Genomic DNA, 18,348 nt, shown 5'->3' on the forward strand with positions numbered 1-18,348 from the left:
TCCCTCAAAACTGTCACCAAGCTCATGGTCTACAGGGCCATAGTAACACCCGCCCTCCTGTATGGCTCAGAGACGTGGACCATACACAGCAGCCACCTCAAGTCGCTGGAGAAATACTACCAGCGATGTCTCCGCAAGATCCTGCATATTCCTTGGGAGGACAGATGCATCAACATCAGTGTCCTCGTCCAGGCCAACATCCCCAGCATTGAAGCACTGACCACATTTGATCCGCTCCGCTGGGCAGGCCACATAGTTCACATGCCAGACAGGAGACTCCCAAAGCAAGCGCTCTACTCGGAACTTGTCCATGGCAAATGCGCCAAAGGTGGACAGAGGAAACGTTACAAGGATACCCTCAAAGCCTCCCTGATAAAGTGCAACATCCCCTCTGACACCTAGGAGTCCCTGGCCATAGACCGCCCTAAGTGGAGGAAGTGCATTCAGGAGGGCGCTGAACTCCTCGAGTATCGTCGCCGAGAGCATGCGGAAATCAAGCGCAGGCAGCTGAAGAAGCGTGCGGCAAACCAGGCTCCCTGCCCACCCTTTCCCGCAACGACTATCTGTCCCACCTGCGACAGAGACTGTGGTTCTCGTCTTGGACTGTAAAGCCACCTAAGAACTCATGTTAAGAGTGGAAGCAAGTCTTCCTCGATTCCGAGGGACTGCCAATGATGATGATTCCATGTAAACCCTGTTGTTGGGTTGGGTGGAGATTGAGAGGGTAAGGAGAGCTTCACATCTGCATACACCTTACCAGTGAAATGACATGATAGAAAAGAGCTGAGTTACCCAATGGCTCAGTGATTAACTGAACTCCATGATGCAGCACTAGCCATACAGAAGAAGAAGGAGTCACCTTCAAACCTTAACCTGGGTTGAATTAACTGATCTTAACTGTGGTAGCAACATGTGATAAGACAATTTGTTTCAGTGTCCCCAGGATAGAGAGAGAAGATGAAACAGACAGGGCTTTTTCTCCTGATAGTTAACCCATGACTCACAAAGCAGACAGGAACTGTACTCTAGCACAAATAATTTCCTTTGAGAGAGGAGCAGAGGAGAGGAGAGGGAAGCAGATATCGAAGTTAATTTTGCTTTTGGAAATAACTACGTAGCGTGAAAGGCATAATTTTATGGAATTCTCTATTACATTAGGTCCCAACAAATTTAATTACTGTATTATCTGTGTGAGGTTACTCATTCTTTTAGCAGATAATATTTCAACACCCCTGCATACTGCTCAGAGTTATGAGTCATTTCCTGCTTTTTTTCCCAATGTGACACAACTGAATGAAGAAAGGTCAAGCAGTAATACAGTAGGTGCTATATTTCATTATATTAATTAGTATTAAATGTATTGTAGGTGAGGAGAAATGTTTTATCAAATTTTAGGTCATCCCAATACAATTCTTTTTCCCAATGTTCAACCTTTGCTACTAGTACAATGTGTTTTACAAGTTGGTTTCAATTTTTTGAATTACTAACAACAAAAGTGGAGTTCCTTAGAAATTCAGACAATGCTCCATTCAAGTGTGCACACGCCACTTTATCCTACTGATGCAAGAGCAACTCCCAAGAGTGAACGCTACTAATTACCATTCAGATTGAAAAAAATATTATTTTTTTTTAATTTTAAACCAATGATATGCAACAGAAATATAAAAAAAGAAAAAGAAAATGATACCTGTATATAAGGTGTTCAGGGAAGATAGGGAAGGAAAGAAAGCAGGTGGGGTTGGCAGGATTGATTAAGGAGAATATTACAGTGCTGGAGAGAGAGAGGATGTCCTAGAGGGGTCAAGGACAGAATCTATTTGGTTAGAGTTGAGAAACAATAGAGATCCCATTACACCACTAGGTACATTCTATAGGCCACCAACTAGTGGGAAGGATATAGAGGAGCAAATTTATAGGGAAATTCTAGAGAGGTGCAAGAACTATAGAGAAGTGATAATGGGGGACTTCATCTATCCTAATATAGACTGGGATAGTAATACCTGTAGTGTAAAACACAGAGAGGAAATAATTTATTAAGTGTGTTCAGAACTTTCTTGGTCAGTATGTTTCCGGCCCAACGAGGAAGGTGGCATTGTTGGATCTGGTTCTGGGGAATAAGGTGGGTCAAGTAGAGAAAGTGTCAGTCGGGGAACATTTAGGGAACAATGATCACTGTATCATAAGGTTTAGACTAGCTAATAAAAAAAAGACAGGAAGCAATCCAGAGTAAAAATACTTAATTTGAGGAAAGCCAATCTCAGTTTGAGAATGGATCTGGCCCAGGTAAATTGGAATCAAAGATTGGCAGGCAAAACTGAATAATGGGCTGCCTTTAAAGAGGAGATGATTTGGGTACAGTCGAGGTACATTCCCACGAGGGGGAAAGGTAGGGCAACCAAAGCCAGAGCTCCCTGAATGACAAAAGAGATAGAGAGTAAGATGGTGTGTCAGGTTGAGAATACAAGTGAGAATCAGGCTGAAAATAAAATGTTTGGGGGGGGGGGGGGGGGGGGAAGGGGGGAGTAAGAGGGGCAAGGAGAGAGAGAGAATAGATTGGCAACTAACATAAAAGGAAATCCAAAAGTCTTCTATAGGCATATAAAAATTAAACGGGTAGCAAGAGGAGGGGTGGGGCCGAATAGGGATCAAAAAGTAGACCTACGCATGAGTATTTTGCATCAGTCATTATCAAGGAAGAAGATGCTGCCAAAGTCATAGGGCTGGATTTTCAGTTATCTATAGCCTCAGTTAATGGCCAGAGGGGGCACTACTGCGAGTGTTAGAGCTTAACGACCGAACGCACAGCTTTTAGCTCCCCAACGGAAAATTCATTAGAAGCTCACCGGGGCGCAAACCGCTAGTGCCTGGCTGAAGATCATTCCGATCATGGCATATTCCTGGTGCAACGCGCATGCTTGCGCCTCGGTCACTAAATTTGGTGCATGCGCCTCATAGAAAATTATTCTATAGTTGTTCACTTTACTGGAGACCAAGCAGTGCCTAACAGTAATACATTCTAACATAGCATCAGCTTCAAGTAACCACAGTTGTCCTCAAAATATATCGTACAGCAGCACTTTTAGTATAAATTCTTTCTACTCACACTATATATCTGTTCAAATATTCACCATTGTTTTTGACAGAGCATGATGAATCACATTTAATCTTCTTAAATGGTCCAATTCCATGTTCTTCTTACATTTTAAGAAACCACACACTGTATATAATATGAGTACCATGGCTATGTAGAAGCAAGAATCTGCCTGTTCTCACCAATAGACGTTCGACAACATCTGCATAACTTGCAAAGTGCAAAATGCATTCTGCATTCCAGCTCCCCACTCCCCTCAATTTAGATTTCTGGTATATTCTTCTCTTAGAAATTTGGAATGTATAACTTGTTCTTTAGAAAAACAGTATAAATTCAACCCATCTGTTCATTCCAGAATGTTAAAATGAGCAGCACTGACCAAGAGATTTTATCAAGTTCAGTGTAAATAATGGCCAACTTACTACAGTAATACCATAATCAAATGAGACAATTACAAAGCCTTTGCAGAATTACTAGCTAATTATTTCACATTTGCAAAGCCTTAGGTTGACATCTGATTAATACATTTGACATGGCTCAACATAATCACATTAAAGATGTGCAATTGTGAACAGCATTTCAAAATATCCTTTATAAGCCAGTTAAGCAATTTTATAATCAACAGATTAACTGGAATCCTCTGATGCACAAATAACTTCTCCCACTCTTTCCCTTTCTCTTTCCTTCACCCGAAGACACTAGTATAGAAATTTGATTGTGCCTGAAAATGCAGGGACTATTGGAAATTCGTGCTGGCAATTCATTATGAGAATGGTGTGCAGCCAACGTTACCGATGCTGCTTATTGGCAGTGCGCATCATTGGGGGAAGGGGGGCGGGGGGAGGAGATTGGCCATTAGTGATGTCACTTTAAGGCAGCCTGCACCTCTTAAAGGGGAGGTGTACTGTAGCTGCAGGCAGCAGTTTGAAAATGCGCATCATCATTGGAAGAGTTTCATATATCCCCTGCAGATCTTTAGACACTGCTTTAGAGGCTCTCACTCAGACAGTCGTCAGGAGGAGGGAGATCTTGCTCCCCTCGAGAGATTGGTGGTGGGGGGGGCAGTGCTGCAGAAAACTCTCCAAACAACATAAGCATAGACAGTGGAAAGATGTGGTTCAGGAGGTGAATGCCAGGAGATTAGCTCCCAGGAGCTGCCTGCAATGCCGAAAGAAGTGTAATGACATCACTGGGATTGTCAAGGTAAGGCTCCTAACTCTCAGTTCACACCTGCATCCCCATAACTTTTTACCCTTCCGTGCCCTTCCTTACGTCACTTCACTTCCACAAATCACTGCACCACACATCACCTACTCTCAGCACTATTGGAACCCTTGCTTCCTCGCTTCTGACATCTTGTACGCAACATTTGCATTATTGAACCCAGACAGTCACAAAACAGCTCACAAGGTTACCACTAATACACTCCCTTCTTCCTTGCAGGAGAAGGTCGCGCACAACATTAGAGAGCAAGCAGCAACCAGAGGGCAAGGCCGCCTACACATCCTGTCTCCTCTGGATAAGCAGGTCCTGGAGATGACGTCAAGGAGGTGGGTCGTGGCTGTGGATAGGGGTAGCCTCTGCTCTCCCTTCACACTGCAGCTAACCCTTGACCCTTTCTTCCAATGAAGGTGCAGAGAATGTACAGGGCTCTGTGGCAGTTGAAGAAGAGGGGTTCAGCCTTCCAGAAGACACATCACTTGATCTGACCAAAGCAAGCTTCAGTTCAGAGACTAGCAACACATGCCCATTAGAGGATAGGCAACATGCGAATCACCGGGCACAAGTGTGCATGAGCTAGGGCAGGGAATACAAAGGCACACGAGCCAGCTTGCCAGAGGGAAAGATCAAATCGTAGCCCTGCCACAGATGATTCAATTGTTGACCTCAAAGGCATAGACTATTGAAGGCGGCTGATGGTGATACACCAGGAAATGCTAAGTGCACTCAGAAGTCTGCCAATGAGCTTATGCACAATGGAGAAGTTGAACTCCAACTTATGCCGGATTTTCACACAGTGCATGAAGACCATGCTGTTAACCATGGAGCGAGTGATCAGCTTCATGAACAATACAGTGGTTCTGTATAAATCTGGAGAAATCTCAATTTCAGATTCCACAATAACTAACAGGGACTGTAATGAAATTAGCATTAATAGTTATGGGTTTAAGTTTGTATTATGTAACTGTTACCCAATGCACGTGATTCTTCAATAATGATGCTTTTAAACTAGTGTAATATGCCTTGGGTAGGCACGATTAGATTTAAATTGGAAGAAAGGAAGGCGCGGGGGCCTTGCTTGGCCAAATTAAAGATGCTTTCCAGCAGAACAAAATGGACAGGTTGTCTGTGGGAACAGAACTAGAGGAATTCATGTAATTCCAGGGTCTGAGATGTAAGCCCTTCGACCCTTAAATGAAGCCTGCCCACCTGGCTGTACCTTCCACCACTTGCTCCGCTCAGACTGCCATGGTGGCATTGTGGCTCTAATCAGCAAATCACGCCTTGGTCTGTCCCGCTACTCCTCCGGTGTAATGTATGCACCTGTGAGTATGCTCACAGGTTGGTCGAGCTGTTGAGTTGAGTGGCTTAGCCAGTCACGTTTTGTTCACAAGACTCAATAAAACCCCAGCCAGTTGCGTTCAGGGGGTCCACGATGATGCAGGTGGTTGTGAGCCTGGTGGATGAACTGGTAATGTGTAGTGTAATTGTTAAACCTTTGCTAATAAACCAACTAGTTCTTAATAGCAATGTGTTGCTATGAATTCTTAAGCAAAGAACCCATGAAGCAAATACATTAAATCTGGCACTTGCTCCTCCTTTGAGCATCTCACCTTATTCCACCCCTCTCACCTCTCATTTAAAATTCTCAGTCTCTACCGCCCAGCCAAGTACCATAAAATTATTACCGATATATCTTCACTACTTTCCTCCCTCAGCACTAAACGACTTCTCATTCTCGGTGATTTCAATCTCCATCTCAATTCATCATGCTCTCTTCTCCGAGTTCACTAGCCTCCTATCCTCCCTTAATCTCTGCCTCCATGTAAACTCCCCATCCCAAATTCACAGCCACCCCACGACCTTGCCATCTCTCGTTGCCTTGCTACTTCTATCGTGTCCTCACTACTCCTATCGTGTCAATCACAGATAAGGCCATCTCTGACCACTTCCTCATATTGCTCTTCACCTACATCTCCCTTCCACCCATCCCCCACACCCCTACCTCCTCTTGTGTCTGCCACCTGGAAAAAAATTCTCTCCCAACTCTCTTACAACTGCACTTATCAACTCCCAACTGTCCAGCCTTTGGCCCTTTATTCACCATGACATCTCTGCAGCTACCAATCTGCTCAACCACAACCTCATCACCACTGTTGTTGCCCTATTCCCTATTAATACAACTACTCTTTCTCACCCTGGTACTGCCCTCATCTTCACTCCCTTAAGTCCAAGGGACGCACACTTGAATGGATATGGCGGACAACTGGTTTAGCCATTCACCACCAGATCTGGCTGGACCACATAAAGCCCTGCTCACGCCTACCAAAATTGCTCACTATTCCAGAATCATTCAGGAATGCAAAGATAAACACCAGTGTGGAAATATGCAGGCTATGGCAACATAAAATGGAAAGACCCCCGAGAGTAAGGTTAAGGTGCCTTGAACATAAAATGAATTAACAATTGAAATTTGATTAGTCATGCTTCCTTAGCATCGCCAGTAACTAGAATATACTAATCATAAGGATACAGACAAAATATAATCAATGGGACAGAATATACTAATCAACAGGGTACAGACAAAATGTAATCAAGGAAATGGGACAGATTGTAACTTGAATAACCCAATCACCAGGGCACAGACAAATGTGTAGTCAAAGGAAATGGGCCAGATTATAGAATAGTATAAACCAGGAGGGGAAACCCCACCTAGGTAGTGAGAACTTAGGAGCACCACTCAGCAAAAGCAGGGACCAGGGAAGAAACCCTTGATGGAACAGTGAAGTAGGTGCCAGAGAAGAGACCCTTGACGGAACAGTGTTAGTACGGACCGGACCTATTGGGTAACTATGAAGTATAAGTAAAGAGTCTTGTACTTCTTCTGTATCAAACGAACATTAACGGTACCGCCATTGCCTAGTGTTTCATTTGGTATTTAACTCAAGAACCATTGCAGGCAACTACTAATCACACAACTAGCGAAATTGCCATTTGAGCAACAACCAGCTTTTATTTTCCACTGCTAACTGTCTTCTTCAACCCCTCTCCCCTGTCTCCACCCTCACCTCCGACAATAAGTGTGAGGAGCTCATGGACGTCTTTGACTCTACAATTGAGACCATCCATTCAGTTGCCTCTGCCATTTGCCTTCCTTCCCCTAGCCCACCAGGCCAAACTTTCTCTAACGATCCCTCCTACCCTAGCCCTGACCTCACATCTTTCTCCAGATTCTCTACGATCACCTCTCATGACCTCTCCGAGATCAACTTGTCCATGAGACCCACTTCTTGCTCCATCAACTATTCCCACCAAACTGCTGACCACCCAACTTCCTTTTCTGGCTCCCATCTTAGCTGACATTGTTAACAGTTCTCTTTCCTCGGATACTGCCCCCTTCCCTCAATCTGCGGTCATCATCCCTCTCCTTAACAAAATGCAACCTTTAACCCCTCTGCCCTCGCAAACAACCGCCTCATCTCCAATCTCCCTTTATTCTCCAAAGTCCTTGAATGTACAGTCGCCTTTCAAATCCGCGTCCATCTTTCCGCAACTACATGTTTGAATCCCTCCAATCAGGTTTCCGCCCCTGCCACAGTACTAAAACGGTTCCCACCAAAGTCACAAATGACATCCTTTGTGACTGTGACAAAAGCAAACTATCCCTTCTTCTTTACTTGTCTGCAGCCTTTGACATGGTTGACCACTCTATCCTTATCCAACGCCTCTCCATCATCATCCAGCTGGGTGGGACTGCACTGGCCTGGTTCCATTCCTATTTACCTAATCGTAGCCAGAGAATCACCAGCAATGGCTTCTCTTCCTGTCCCCACATGGTTACCTCTGGTGTCCCCCAAGGATCTATCCTTAGCACCCCTCCTATTTCTCATCTACATGTTGCCTCTTGATGACATCATCTGGAAACATAGCATCAGTTTCCACATGTACACTGATGACACCCAGTTGACATAGGATTACATAAGATACAAGATACAGAAACAGGCCATTCGACCCAACCAGTCCATGCTGCGTTTAAGCTCCACTCGAGCCTTTTCCCTTCTTTCCTCATCTAAATCTATCAGCATAACCCTCCATTCTCTTCTCCCTCATATGATGTCAGAGAGTCAGGATAAATGGTTCATTTTCAGGTTGGCAATCAGTAACCAGTGGGGTGCCGCAGGGATCAGTGCTGGGACCCCAACTATTTACAATCTATATTAACGATTTGGAAGAAAGGACTGAGTGTAATGTAGCCAAGTTTGCTTACGATACAAAGATGGGAGGAAAAGCAATGTGTGAGGAGGACACAAAAAATTTGCAAAAGGACATAGACAGGCTAAGTGAGTGGGCAAACATTTGGCAGATGGAGTATAATGTTGGAAAATGTGAGGTCATGCATTTTGGCAGAAAAAAAAAATCAAAGAGCAAGTTATTATTTAAATGGAGAAAGATTGCAAAGTGCTGCAGTACAACAAGCCCTGGGGGTACTTGTGCATGAAACACAAAAGGTTAGTATGCAGGTACAGCAAGTGATCAGGAAGGCCAATGGAAACTTGGCCTTTATTGCAAAGGGGATGGAGTATAAAAGCAGGGAAGTCTTGCTACAGTTGTACAGGGTATTGGTGAGGTCACACCTGGAATACTGCATGCAGTTTTGGTTTCCATATTTATGAAAGGATATACTTGCTTTGGAGGCAGTTCAGAGAAGATTCACAAGGTTGATGAGGGGGTTGACTTATGAGGAAAGGCTGAGTAGGTTGGGCCTCTACTCATTGGAATTCAGAAGAATGAGAGGTGATCTTATCGAAACATATAAGATTATGAGGGGGCTTGACAAGGTGGTTGCAGAGAGGATGTTTCCACTGATGGGGGAGACTAGAACTAGGGGGCATAATCTTAGAATAAGGGGCTGCCCATTTAAAACTGAGATGAGGAGAAATTTCTTCTCTCAGAGGGTTGTAAATCTGTGGAATTCGCTGCCTCAGAGAGCTATGAAAGCTGGGATATTGAATACATTTAAGACAGAAACAGACAGTTTCTTAAACAATAAAGGAATAAGGGTTTGTGGAGAGCAGGTAGGGAAGTGGACCTGAGTCCATGATCGGATCAGCATAATTGCGTTGAATGGCGGAGCAGGCTCGAGAGGCCGTATGGCCTACTCGTGCTCTATTTCTGATGTTCTTAAGTTATTAAGGATGCTTTAAATATATATTACAATCAACAATTCAGAGTTACAATAGAAACTAGGCCATTTTTACTGATTTCAGTATGATAGCATGAAGGAGAAAAGCAGAGCCAAGTTCTGAGGACTTTACCTCACTAGCACTTCTCTCGACCCCTCCACGGTCCTTAAATTGTCAGACTGCTTTTCCTACATCCTGTTCTAAATGAGCTGAAATTTTCTCCAATTAAATATTGGGACGACCACTGTTTCAGTCCCCACCACAAACTCCGTTCCCTAGCCACTGACTCCATCCCGCTCCCCAACATCTATCTGAGGCTGAACCACACTGTTCGCAACCTTGATGTTATATTTGATCCTGAAATGAGCTTTCGACCACATATCTGCAGTATAACGACGACCGACTATTTCCACCTACGTAACATCGCCCATCTCCACTCTTGCCTCAGCTCATCCACATGCCTTTGTTACCTCTAGGCCTGACTATTCCAACGTACTTCTGGCTGGCCTCCCACATTCTACCCTCCGTAAACTCAACTGCCAATGTCCTAACTCACACCAAATCCCGTTCACCCATCACACCTGTGCTCGCTGACCTACATTGGCTCCCGGTTAAGCAAAGCCTCAATTTCAAAATTCCCATCCTTGTTTGTAAATCCCTCCTTGGCCTCATCCTCCCTATCTCTAATCTCCTTCAGCCCTGGAACCCCAAGATATCTGCGTTCCTCTAATTCTGCCCTCTTGAGCATCCCTGATTATAATCGCTCAACCATTGGTGGCCGTGCCTTCTGTTGCCTAGGCCCTAAGCTCTGGAATTCCCTGCCTCAACCTCTCTTCTCTCCTTTAAGACGATCCTTAAAACCTACCTCTTTGACTAAGCTTTTGGTCCCCTGCCCGAATTTCTCCTTTTGAGTCAAATTCTGTGTCTTATAATACTCCTGTGAAGTGCTTTGGGATGTTTTACTACGTTAATGATGCTATATTAATACAAGCTGTTGTTGTTGTTGCTGGGATAAGAGGCAAAAGGACTGTAAGATTGTTATGAAATACATACTAGTTGCTTTTTTTGAATTATTGTTGATATCATATAACCATTAATATCTTATGATCATCAGTAATAGATTTATAATCGTGTGTAAGAATTAAATGTCGAAGTGTATAATCATCAACTGTTTGCAATGATAACCTAAATTATATAGGACATGTAACCCTTTATCTTACACTGAAATGTCTACGGGGGCGAATTTGTGCCACGCCCCGTTTGGGGCGCATAATTTAAATTATGTGAAAGTTTATTGCCCGGTGCAAGGTATTAGTAAGTGTCGCGGAATTCAGGTCTTTAACTGTGAAAAATGTCCGGGATGCTATCGGAGGTGCTTTGCGCGTCTGCGGGGCGAAAGTAGGGTGATGTGAGTCAGCGCCGCGCTGACAACATGAGCACGGCACTGGTGACATTGTCACTTTGACCTGTCACAATGTCCCTTCCTTTCAATTAAAGGGGAAGGCCGCTGCGCACTCTGCATTCCTTTGGCGGCCGCCATTGGGCCAACAAGGACACCATCGACCGAGCTAACAGCCTGGCACCCATAACGGAGGCGAGGGCCGCCATTGTGGGGCCGACAGAAGAGTCAACTGACAGAAAAATATGGCAGCCCACGGCACAAACGACCTCCACTTTGACATCAGCCGGCACCATCTTTGCCGCCCACTGGCCAATTTACCCTGCGGGGCGCAAAGGGGTTAGCGCGGGGCATTGAGGGGTTGGTGCGCACGACGATGACATCATCGACGTGTCCGCGCCAGCCCAAGGCAATTTCCCCGGAGGCGCCATCAACCCCGGAGGAACTAATGGAGCTATAAAAATGGGCAATTTCGCCCCTATGCGTAAGCTGTAACCAGACAACCTGTGGTGGGAAGAGACTGCCATTGTGCTGCGAACATGGCATCTTTATAATTGGATTTTGGATTTGGGTCTCAGCCAGTATTTGACTCAGGAGGACTCCATGGGGCAGTTTTTCGGCACCTCTCTATTCCGTTTTTCACCCTGGAGCGGCAGCAATGGGGGTGGGGGAGTGGGGAGATGTTCCGGCCGGGTGGTCAGCCTCCAGCACCCCACAGCGATCTTTGGGTCCAGTTTTGCAATGGCACGGAGCAGTACCACCCGGAAGGGCTGCGCCCGGCATGCAACACTGGCACGAGTTTTGACTCTTGCCTGACCAATATGCCCTGAAGCGTGCCCCGCAGTGGACACCTGGGAAATCAGGCGGTTACCAACAACAGAGAGGTAGGTAATGGACTTCTAAGGCAAGTGCGATTGTTTTTTCTTTTAATTGTTTTTGTGATTTGTGTTGTGGTGGCATGGGCAATGTTTTGGAAATGATTTTGTGGCTTTTTTTTTAATATAAAGGTTTAAAGGTTCTCCCCACCCCCCCCCCAACCCCCCGGCGTCTCTCGGAGCGCTCCCAGCCCAGTTCTTTAGCTTGGGGGTTTCCCATGCTTGTGTACAACGCCTCCCTTAGCACTGTGCCCCTGACTCAGGACCCAGCTGCCCAATGTTACTTACTGTTCCCGAGTGCAAACTTTACCACACCGCCACCATTACCGCCCCAAAAACATCAATACCGAAAATCCAGCCTATATAAGAACAAGGGTATAAGAAGAAGATCTGAAATGCCACAATGTGTAGAAAATATCAAGAGTAGAAGTTTTCAGAAAGACTAAGATTTCAGGAAGAATCAAGACACCCAGGAGGTGAAGAGAGACGAGAGACAAGAGACACGGTGCAGTTTACGCATGGTTGCGGCTTCTACCCAGAGTATTCAGGGTAATACAAGTCTCAATTATTCTCTGTACACTGCTGTTTGAATGCTATAATGTATTAGTCTTGCTTGTTCTGAATAAAGATAAACCACTGTCTCCAATGCGGGTCCAACCTCAAATCATTTGGAACCAGGTTCGCTCTGGGATCTTATAGTGCCCACCATGATGGAGCCTTTGGCAACGGCTCTGCCAATTTCCATGGCAGTTCACACTGATACCATTTTGGCTCTAGGGTCCAGCATTGGCAGAGTTTTCCAGAGCATCCCATCACTCCTACAGAACAGTAGAAGTACTGAGGTGCAGCCCCTGGTGAGCGGCATTGGTTCCATGAGAGATGCACCTGCTGTCCTCGTGCAGGTATAACAGCATGCCTACTCCCCCACCATCCACTCTGTCAGTGCCCATGTCAGTGTCACACAGCCAGCTGAGCCAGACTACCCGGCCAAAACAAGATGCTGCAATCCGAAACCAGGCTCTCATGCTCATCTACCATGGCCATCTGAAGTGACTTCAAAAGGAAGCTCAGCAGCCTTCCACCTCCATAGCTGTAGCAACTAGGGATCCACTTCACAGGATCACTAGGATACTCCATAGGAACACTGGTTCAGTGGTTTGTACAAGGGCAATTCTTAATTTGTAGTAAACTTTTTCTTTTTGAACTTGGTGTTCGTTTTTATATTTTCAGTAAAATGAGGACAACACTGGTGAGGTTGGACTGCAGGAAGGCGTTACTGGATATATTTCATAGGCCACCAACTAATGGGAAGGATATGGAGGAACAAATTTGCAGGGAAATTACAGAAAGGTGCAAGAAATATACAGTAGTGATAATAGGGGACTTCAACTATCCTAATATAGACTGGGATAGTGATAGTGTAAAGGGCAGAGAAGGGGAAGAATTTCTGAAGGTATGTTCTTGGTCAGTATGGTCCCAGCCCAACGATGAAGGTGGCATTGTTGGATCTGGTTTTGGGGAATGAGGTGGGTCAAGTAAAACAAGTGTCACCATGGGAACATTTAGGGAACAGTGATCATAGTAGCATATGGTTTAGATTAGCTATGGAAAAGGAGTAGGAGCCATCTAGAGTAAAAATACTTAATTGGAGGAAAATGGGTTGAGAATGGATCTGGCCCGGGTAAATTGGAATCAAAGATTGGAAGGCAAAACTATAAAGGCAGCCCATTGTTCAATTAAAGAGGTTTGGGTACATCGAGGTATATTCCCACAAGGGGTAAAAGTAGGGCAACCAAAGCCAGAGCTCCCTGGATGAAGAAAGAGAGAGTAAGATGAAGCAGACCATGCTTCAGTATGACAGATGTCAGGTTGAGAATACAATAACTTTTATTTATATAGCGCCTTTAACGTAGTAAAATGTCCCAAGGCGCTTCACAACAGTGTTACAAGACAAAACAGATACATTGACACCGAGCCACAAAAGAAGAAATTAAGGCAAATGACCAAAAGAGGTAGGTTTTAAGGAATGTCTTAAAAGGAGGAAAGAGAGGAAGAGAGGCAGAAAGGTTTAGGGAGGGAGTTCCAGAGGTTAGGGCCCAGGCAGCTGAAGGCACGTCCACTGATGGTTGAGCAGTTATAATGAGGGATGCTCAAGAGACCAGAATTTGAGGACGCAGACATTTTGTGGGGTTGTGAGACTGAAAAAGATTACAGAGATAGAGATAGAGATGGGCAAGACCATGGAGTGATTTGTAAACAAGGATGTGAATTTTGAAATCAAGGCATTGTTTAACTGGGAGCTAATGTAGGTCAGAAAGCACATAGGTGATCGGTAATCTTGACTTAGTGCGAGTTAGTACACGGGCTGCTGAGTTTTGGATGAACTCAAGTTTACGTAGTGTGGAATGTGGGAGGCTGGCCAGGAGTAAGTTGCAATAGTCAAGTCTAGATGTAACAGACATGAATGAGGGTTTCAGCAGCAGAAGAGCTGAGGCAGGGGTGGAGGTGGACAATGTTATGGAGGTGGAAAAAGGCGGTTTTTTTGTTATGCAGCAGATATGCGGCTGTAAACTCATTTCAAGGTCAAATATGACACCTAGGTTGTGAACAGTCCACCCTCAGATTGATGCTAGGGAAAGGGATGGAGTCAGTAGTTAGGGAACGCAGTTTGTGGCGTGGACCAAAGATAACGGCTTCGGTCTGCTCAGTATTTAATTGGAGAAAATTACAAGTGAGAATCAGGCTAAATATAGAAAGTTCAGAGGGGAAGTGAAAAATGAAATATGAGCAGAAAAGAGAGAATATGAGAATAGACTGGCCGCTAACATAAAAGGAAATCCAAGAGTCTTCTACAGGCATATAAATAGTAAATGGGTAGTAAGAGGAGGGGTGGGGCCGATTAGGGACCGAAAAGGGGACCTGCACACAGAAGCAGAGGGCAAGACTGAGTTACTAAATGAGTACTTTGCATCTATCTTGATCAAGGAAGAACTGGTTGCCAAAGTCATAGTGAAAGAGGAAGTAGTTGATTTACTGGATGGGATAAAAATTGATAAAGAGGAGGTACTAGAAAGGTTGGCTGTACTTAAAGTAGATAAGTCACCATGACTGGATGAAATGCATCCTCCGATGCCGAGGGAAGTAAAAGGTGGAAATTGTGGAGATACTGGCCACAATCTTCCAATCCAATCCTCCTTAGATATGGGGGGGGGTGGTAGTACCGGGGAGAGATCGGGGGTATATGTGCACAAATTGTTGAAGTTGGCAGGGCAGGTTGAAAAAGCAGTTAAAAAGGAATACTGGATTCTGGGCTTTATAAATAGAGGCATAGAGTACAAAAGCAAGGAAGTTTTGATGAACCTTGAGAAACATTGGTTTCCACTTTAGGAAGGATGTGAAGGCCTTAGAGATGGTGCAGAAAAGATTTAAAAGAACGGTTCCAAGGAAAAGGGACTTCAGTTACGTTGATAGACTGGAGAAGCTGGGGTTGTTCTCCTTAAAGCCGAGAAGATTGCGAGGAGATTTGATAGAGGTGTTCAAAATCATGAAGGGTCTGGATAGAGTAGAGAGAAATTGTTCCCATTGGCAGAAGGGTCGAGAACCAGAGGACACAGAAGAACCAAAGGCAACATGAGGAAAACCTTTTTAGGCAGTGAGTGATTACAATCTGTAATGCACTGACTGGAAGGGTGGTGGAGGCAGATTCGATTGTGGCTTTCAAAAAGGGAATTGAATAAATACCTGAACGAAACAATGCTGTAACCATTGATTTTATGATTCAGATGGTGATTGTGACCAGCTGCTCCCCCTCCTCATCCAGCCCCAAATGGCCAACACACCATCCATGAGAGCGAGATAATATTTGCAGGCAGACAAGCAGTCCAGCACCTACAAAAAGTTCTTCCCAGAGCTCACAATTTACTTGTGCAACAGAGAAAATTGCAGCAAAAAAAAAACAGCCTAGAAGTTGAACAGCAACCTAACAGAACAAACCAGCAAGTAGGTTATATGAAGAGGATGACCCCTTTAAATAACACTCCCGCAGAGTCCTTCTTGACTGTTAGCACTATAATTTGCTGGCCGAGTTTATCACATGGCGAGTCAGGTGTTTGGGCAGACCAATTTCACAAAAAAGGTCCTACAACCAGCGTAGGACTCTTAGTTTATTCTAACAACCTTTTTTCATGCTTCTTTGGGCACCTATGGGGAACCCTATTCTATTAGGCAGACTTGCTGGACGCATGCGCCTGCCATAACTGCCCATTTCATGCCTACAAACTTGGCAAAGCACGATTAAATTTCTACTCTACTGACTCATGCTAGCATACAGCTTCCCAGGTCTCGAAATACCAAGGGATAATTCCTCACATGAATCTATTCAAAACTACGGAGCAATTCTGTCCTCATCCAACACCCACTTTCCAGCATGGAGCCCCAAATACCACTCAAGAGCAGGAACCCATAATAATTTTTTTCGCCTCCGTTCAGAGCACCAGAGGCAATTTCAACATAGAGCGGAGTCTGAACCCAGCTTTGTGTGACTCAGCACCACACTAGGTAGTTATTTTACTCATTAAGCCATTGGGGTGCTCACATTTATTTTTATTCTCAAATATTTTCTGCGAGCAAGTTGTTTTGCAAACTCACCTGTTAAAAGGCCCTTGCCTCTCAGTCGATCCCGAATTTCTTGGTTACGATCTGGCTTTCTGATTGGGCTTGAGGACAGCTGATTCAGCTACAACATGGAAAACATCAGGCATTAGACCTAATTATCGTTTTCACTTTGTTCAAATTAATCAAATTTAAAACAATGACTTAGATTACTATTACTATGCATAGTGAAAATTCATGTTTCCTATTATTAAACTGACATTCAATCTTTCAAAAGGATGTCACTGTGAGTTGGGAAGGAAATAGACAGTTTCTGAACCGATAAGGAAATAAGGGGTTAGGGGGAGCTGGCAGGGAAGTGGACCCGTGTCCATGATCGGATCAGCCATGATCGTATTAAATGACAGAGCAGGCTCGAGGGGCCATATGGCTTACTCCTGCTCCTATTTCTTATGTTCTTATTAACAACGGTTGCAAAATGTTTTCACCCAACATGCATGTTTTTCATTGGGCTTTCGGCCTTCATAAGGTGCGTGTTGGAAAAGTTTTATTTCCTCCCCTCCCCCCTTCATCAAAACATTTTTGCCATGGATGGTGCCTTTTTAAAACTTGTGTTTTGTTTCACTAATAAACCTTTTCAAAATAGGAAATATTATTACATCTGCAAGGGGCCAGTATTAGGATTTCCAGTAACATGTATTTGGCATTGTTGAAATCCCATGACTTTGTAATCACAATGAATGCACAAAGTAACTGAATTTCACAGCCAAGTACTTACAGTAGTTAGACTACCCAAGACAAGTTTCACCAGCTGTTTGACATACGAAAAAGCTGGTGCACAGTTACTGTTCCGGATATGAGCACTGCAAGCATCTAGAATGGTCCGTATTGTCACTCGTGTGTACATCAGGTCTTCACACATATTCAGTAATACACTATTCAGGTGATCCCCAAGTTTGATTGGCTAAAAAACAAAGAAAATAAATGACTGCAGTTACTTTTTTTTTTTTAAATGGTACACACTGCACAGTTCACCTCTGAAAAATTTAAGTTCATGGAACAGAGGAATTTCAAGCATGCTACTTCATTGACAGGATATCCAAGATAATGGAAAAGTGGAATGAGCAGTCCAAAATTTCTAATGAGGAAAGAAAGATGGTACAGATTTCTAATAATGGACTAGAGAAAGACCCCTACACAAGGAACAAAAAGTCGATTGCAGAGATTGATGGAAAGAGCCAAAGATCTTTCACTGGGAAAGAAGAGAAATACAAAGAATGTTGCTGATGGGTCACGAGAAAGAATGCAAAAAGCAGAGGTCTGAAGACCAATTATACATCAGATCCAATAAAGTTGATTTGAAATATTAATTTGTTCATGCATTTTAATCTAAAATAAGTTATTGTTATACTGATCATGAACAGCATGAAGAGGTGGAGAGATCTTTCAGAGAAGCAGCACAAGTGTGATGGGCTGATTGACCTCCATCTGTGCTGTAAAATTATATGAATGGTTGCTCCTTCCACTGTACTATTCTACATACAAATGTAACTCTCTCAGATAAGTTAGAGACTAAGGGGTCAAGTTTCGGGCACGAGCTGTGGGGGGGGCGGAGCCAGGTCCCTGCGCTGAAAACAGTGCCGGGACCTCTGCACATGTGCGCTACAGTGTGCGTGCACATGTGCAGTAGCTCCAGGTGCCCGAAACTGTGTGGGAGGGGCCCGAAGCACGCCGCCCCTAGGCCAGGCCGAATGGACTCACTGGGGCAGCGAAGATCTGACTGCACCTCCCTCCTTGAGTTCCTGCTCTGGCTGTGGCTCCGGCTCCCCCCCCGTTCAGCTCACACTCCCTCTGGCTCTCACACGCCCCCCACCCCACCGCCCCAAGCTGACGCTCCGCTCCGCTCCCCCGCCCCAAGCTCCCGTTCTTCTCCTCCCCCAGCTCCCACTCCGCTGCCATCCGCTCCCC

At 44.6% G+C, this 18,348-nt stretch overlaps 1 protein-coding gene across 1 annotated transcript in view; it reads right to left on the minus strand.

Annotated features, from left to right (window-relative positions):
- Positions 1-18,348, minus strand: part of ptpn13 (protein tyrosine phosphatase non-receptor type 13) — a 361,948-nt gene that overhangs the window by 243,087 nt on the left and 100,513 nt on the right. Inside the window, exons 5-6 of the mRNA XM_070871054.1 lie at positions 17,159-17,344; positions 16,417-16,504 (exon numbers count right to left, since the gene is read on the minus strand). Of these exons, the coding sequence (XP_070727155.1) occupies positions 16,417-16,504; positions 17,159-17,344 (274 nt within the window). The remainder of the gene's footprint in view (positions 1-16,416; positions 16,505-17,158; positions 17,345-18,348) is intronic.

This window comes from Pristiophorus japonicus, chromosome 2 (assembly GCF_044704955.1).
Source record: "Pristiophorus japonicus isolate sPriJap1 chromosome 2, sPriJap1.hap1, whole genome shotgun sequence".
NCBI classification, from domain to species: domain Eukaryota; kingdom Metazoa; phylum Chordata; class Chondrichthyes; family Pristiophoridae; genus Pristiophorus; species Pristiophorus japonicus.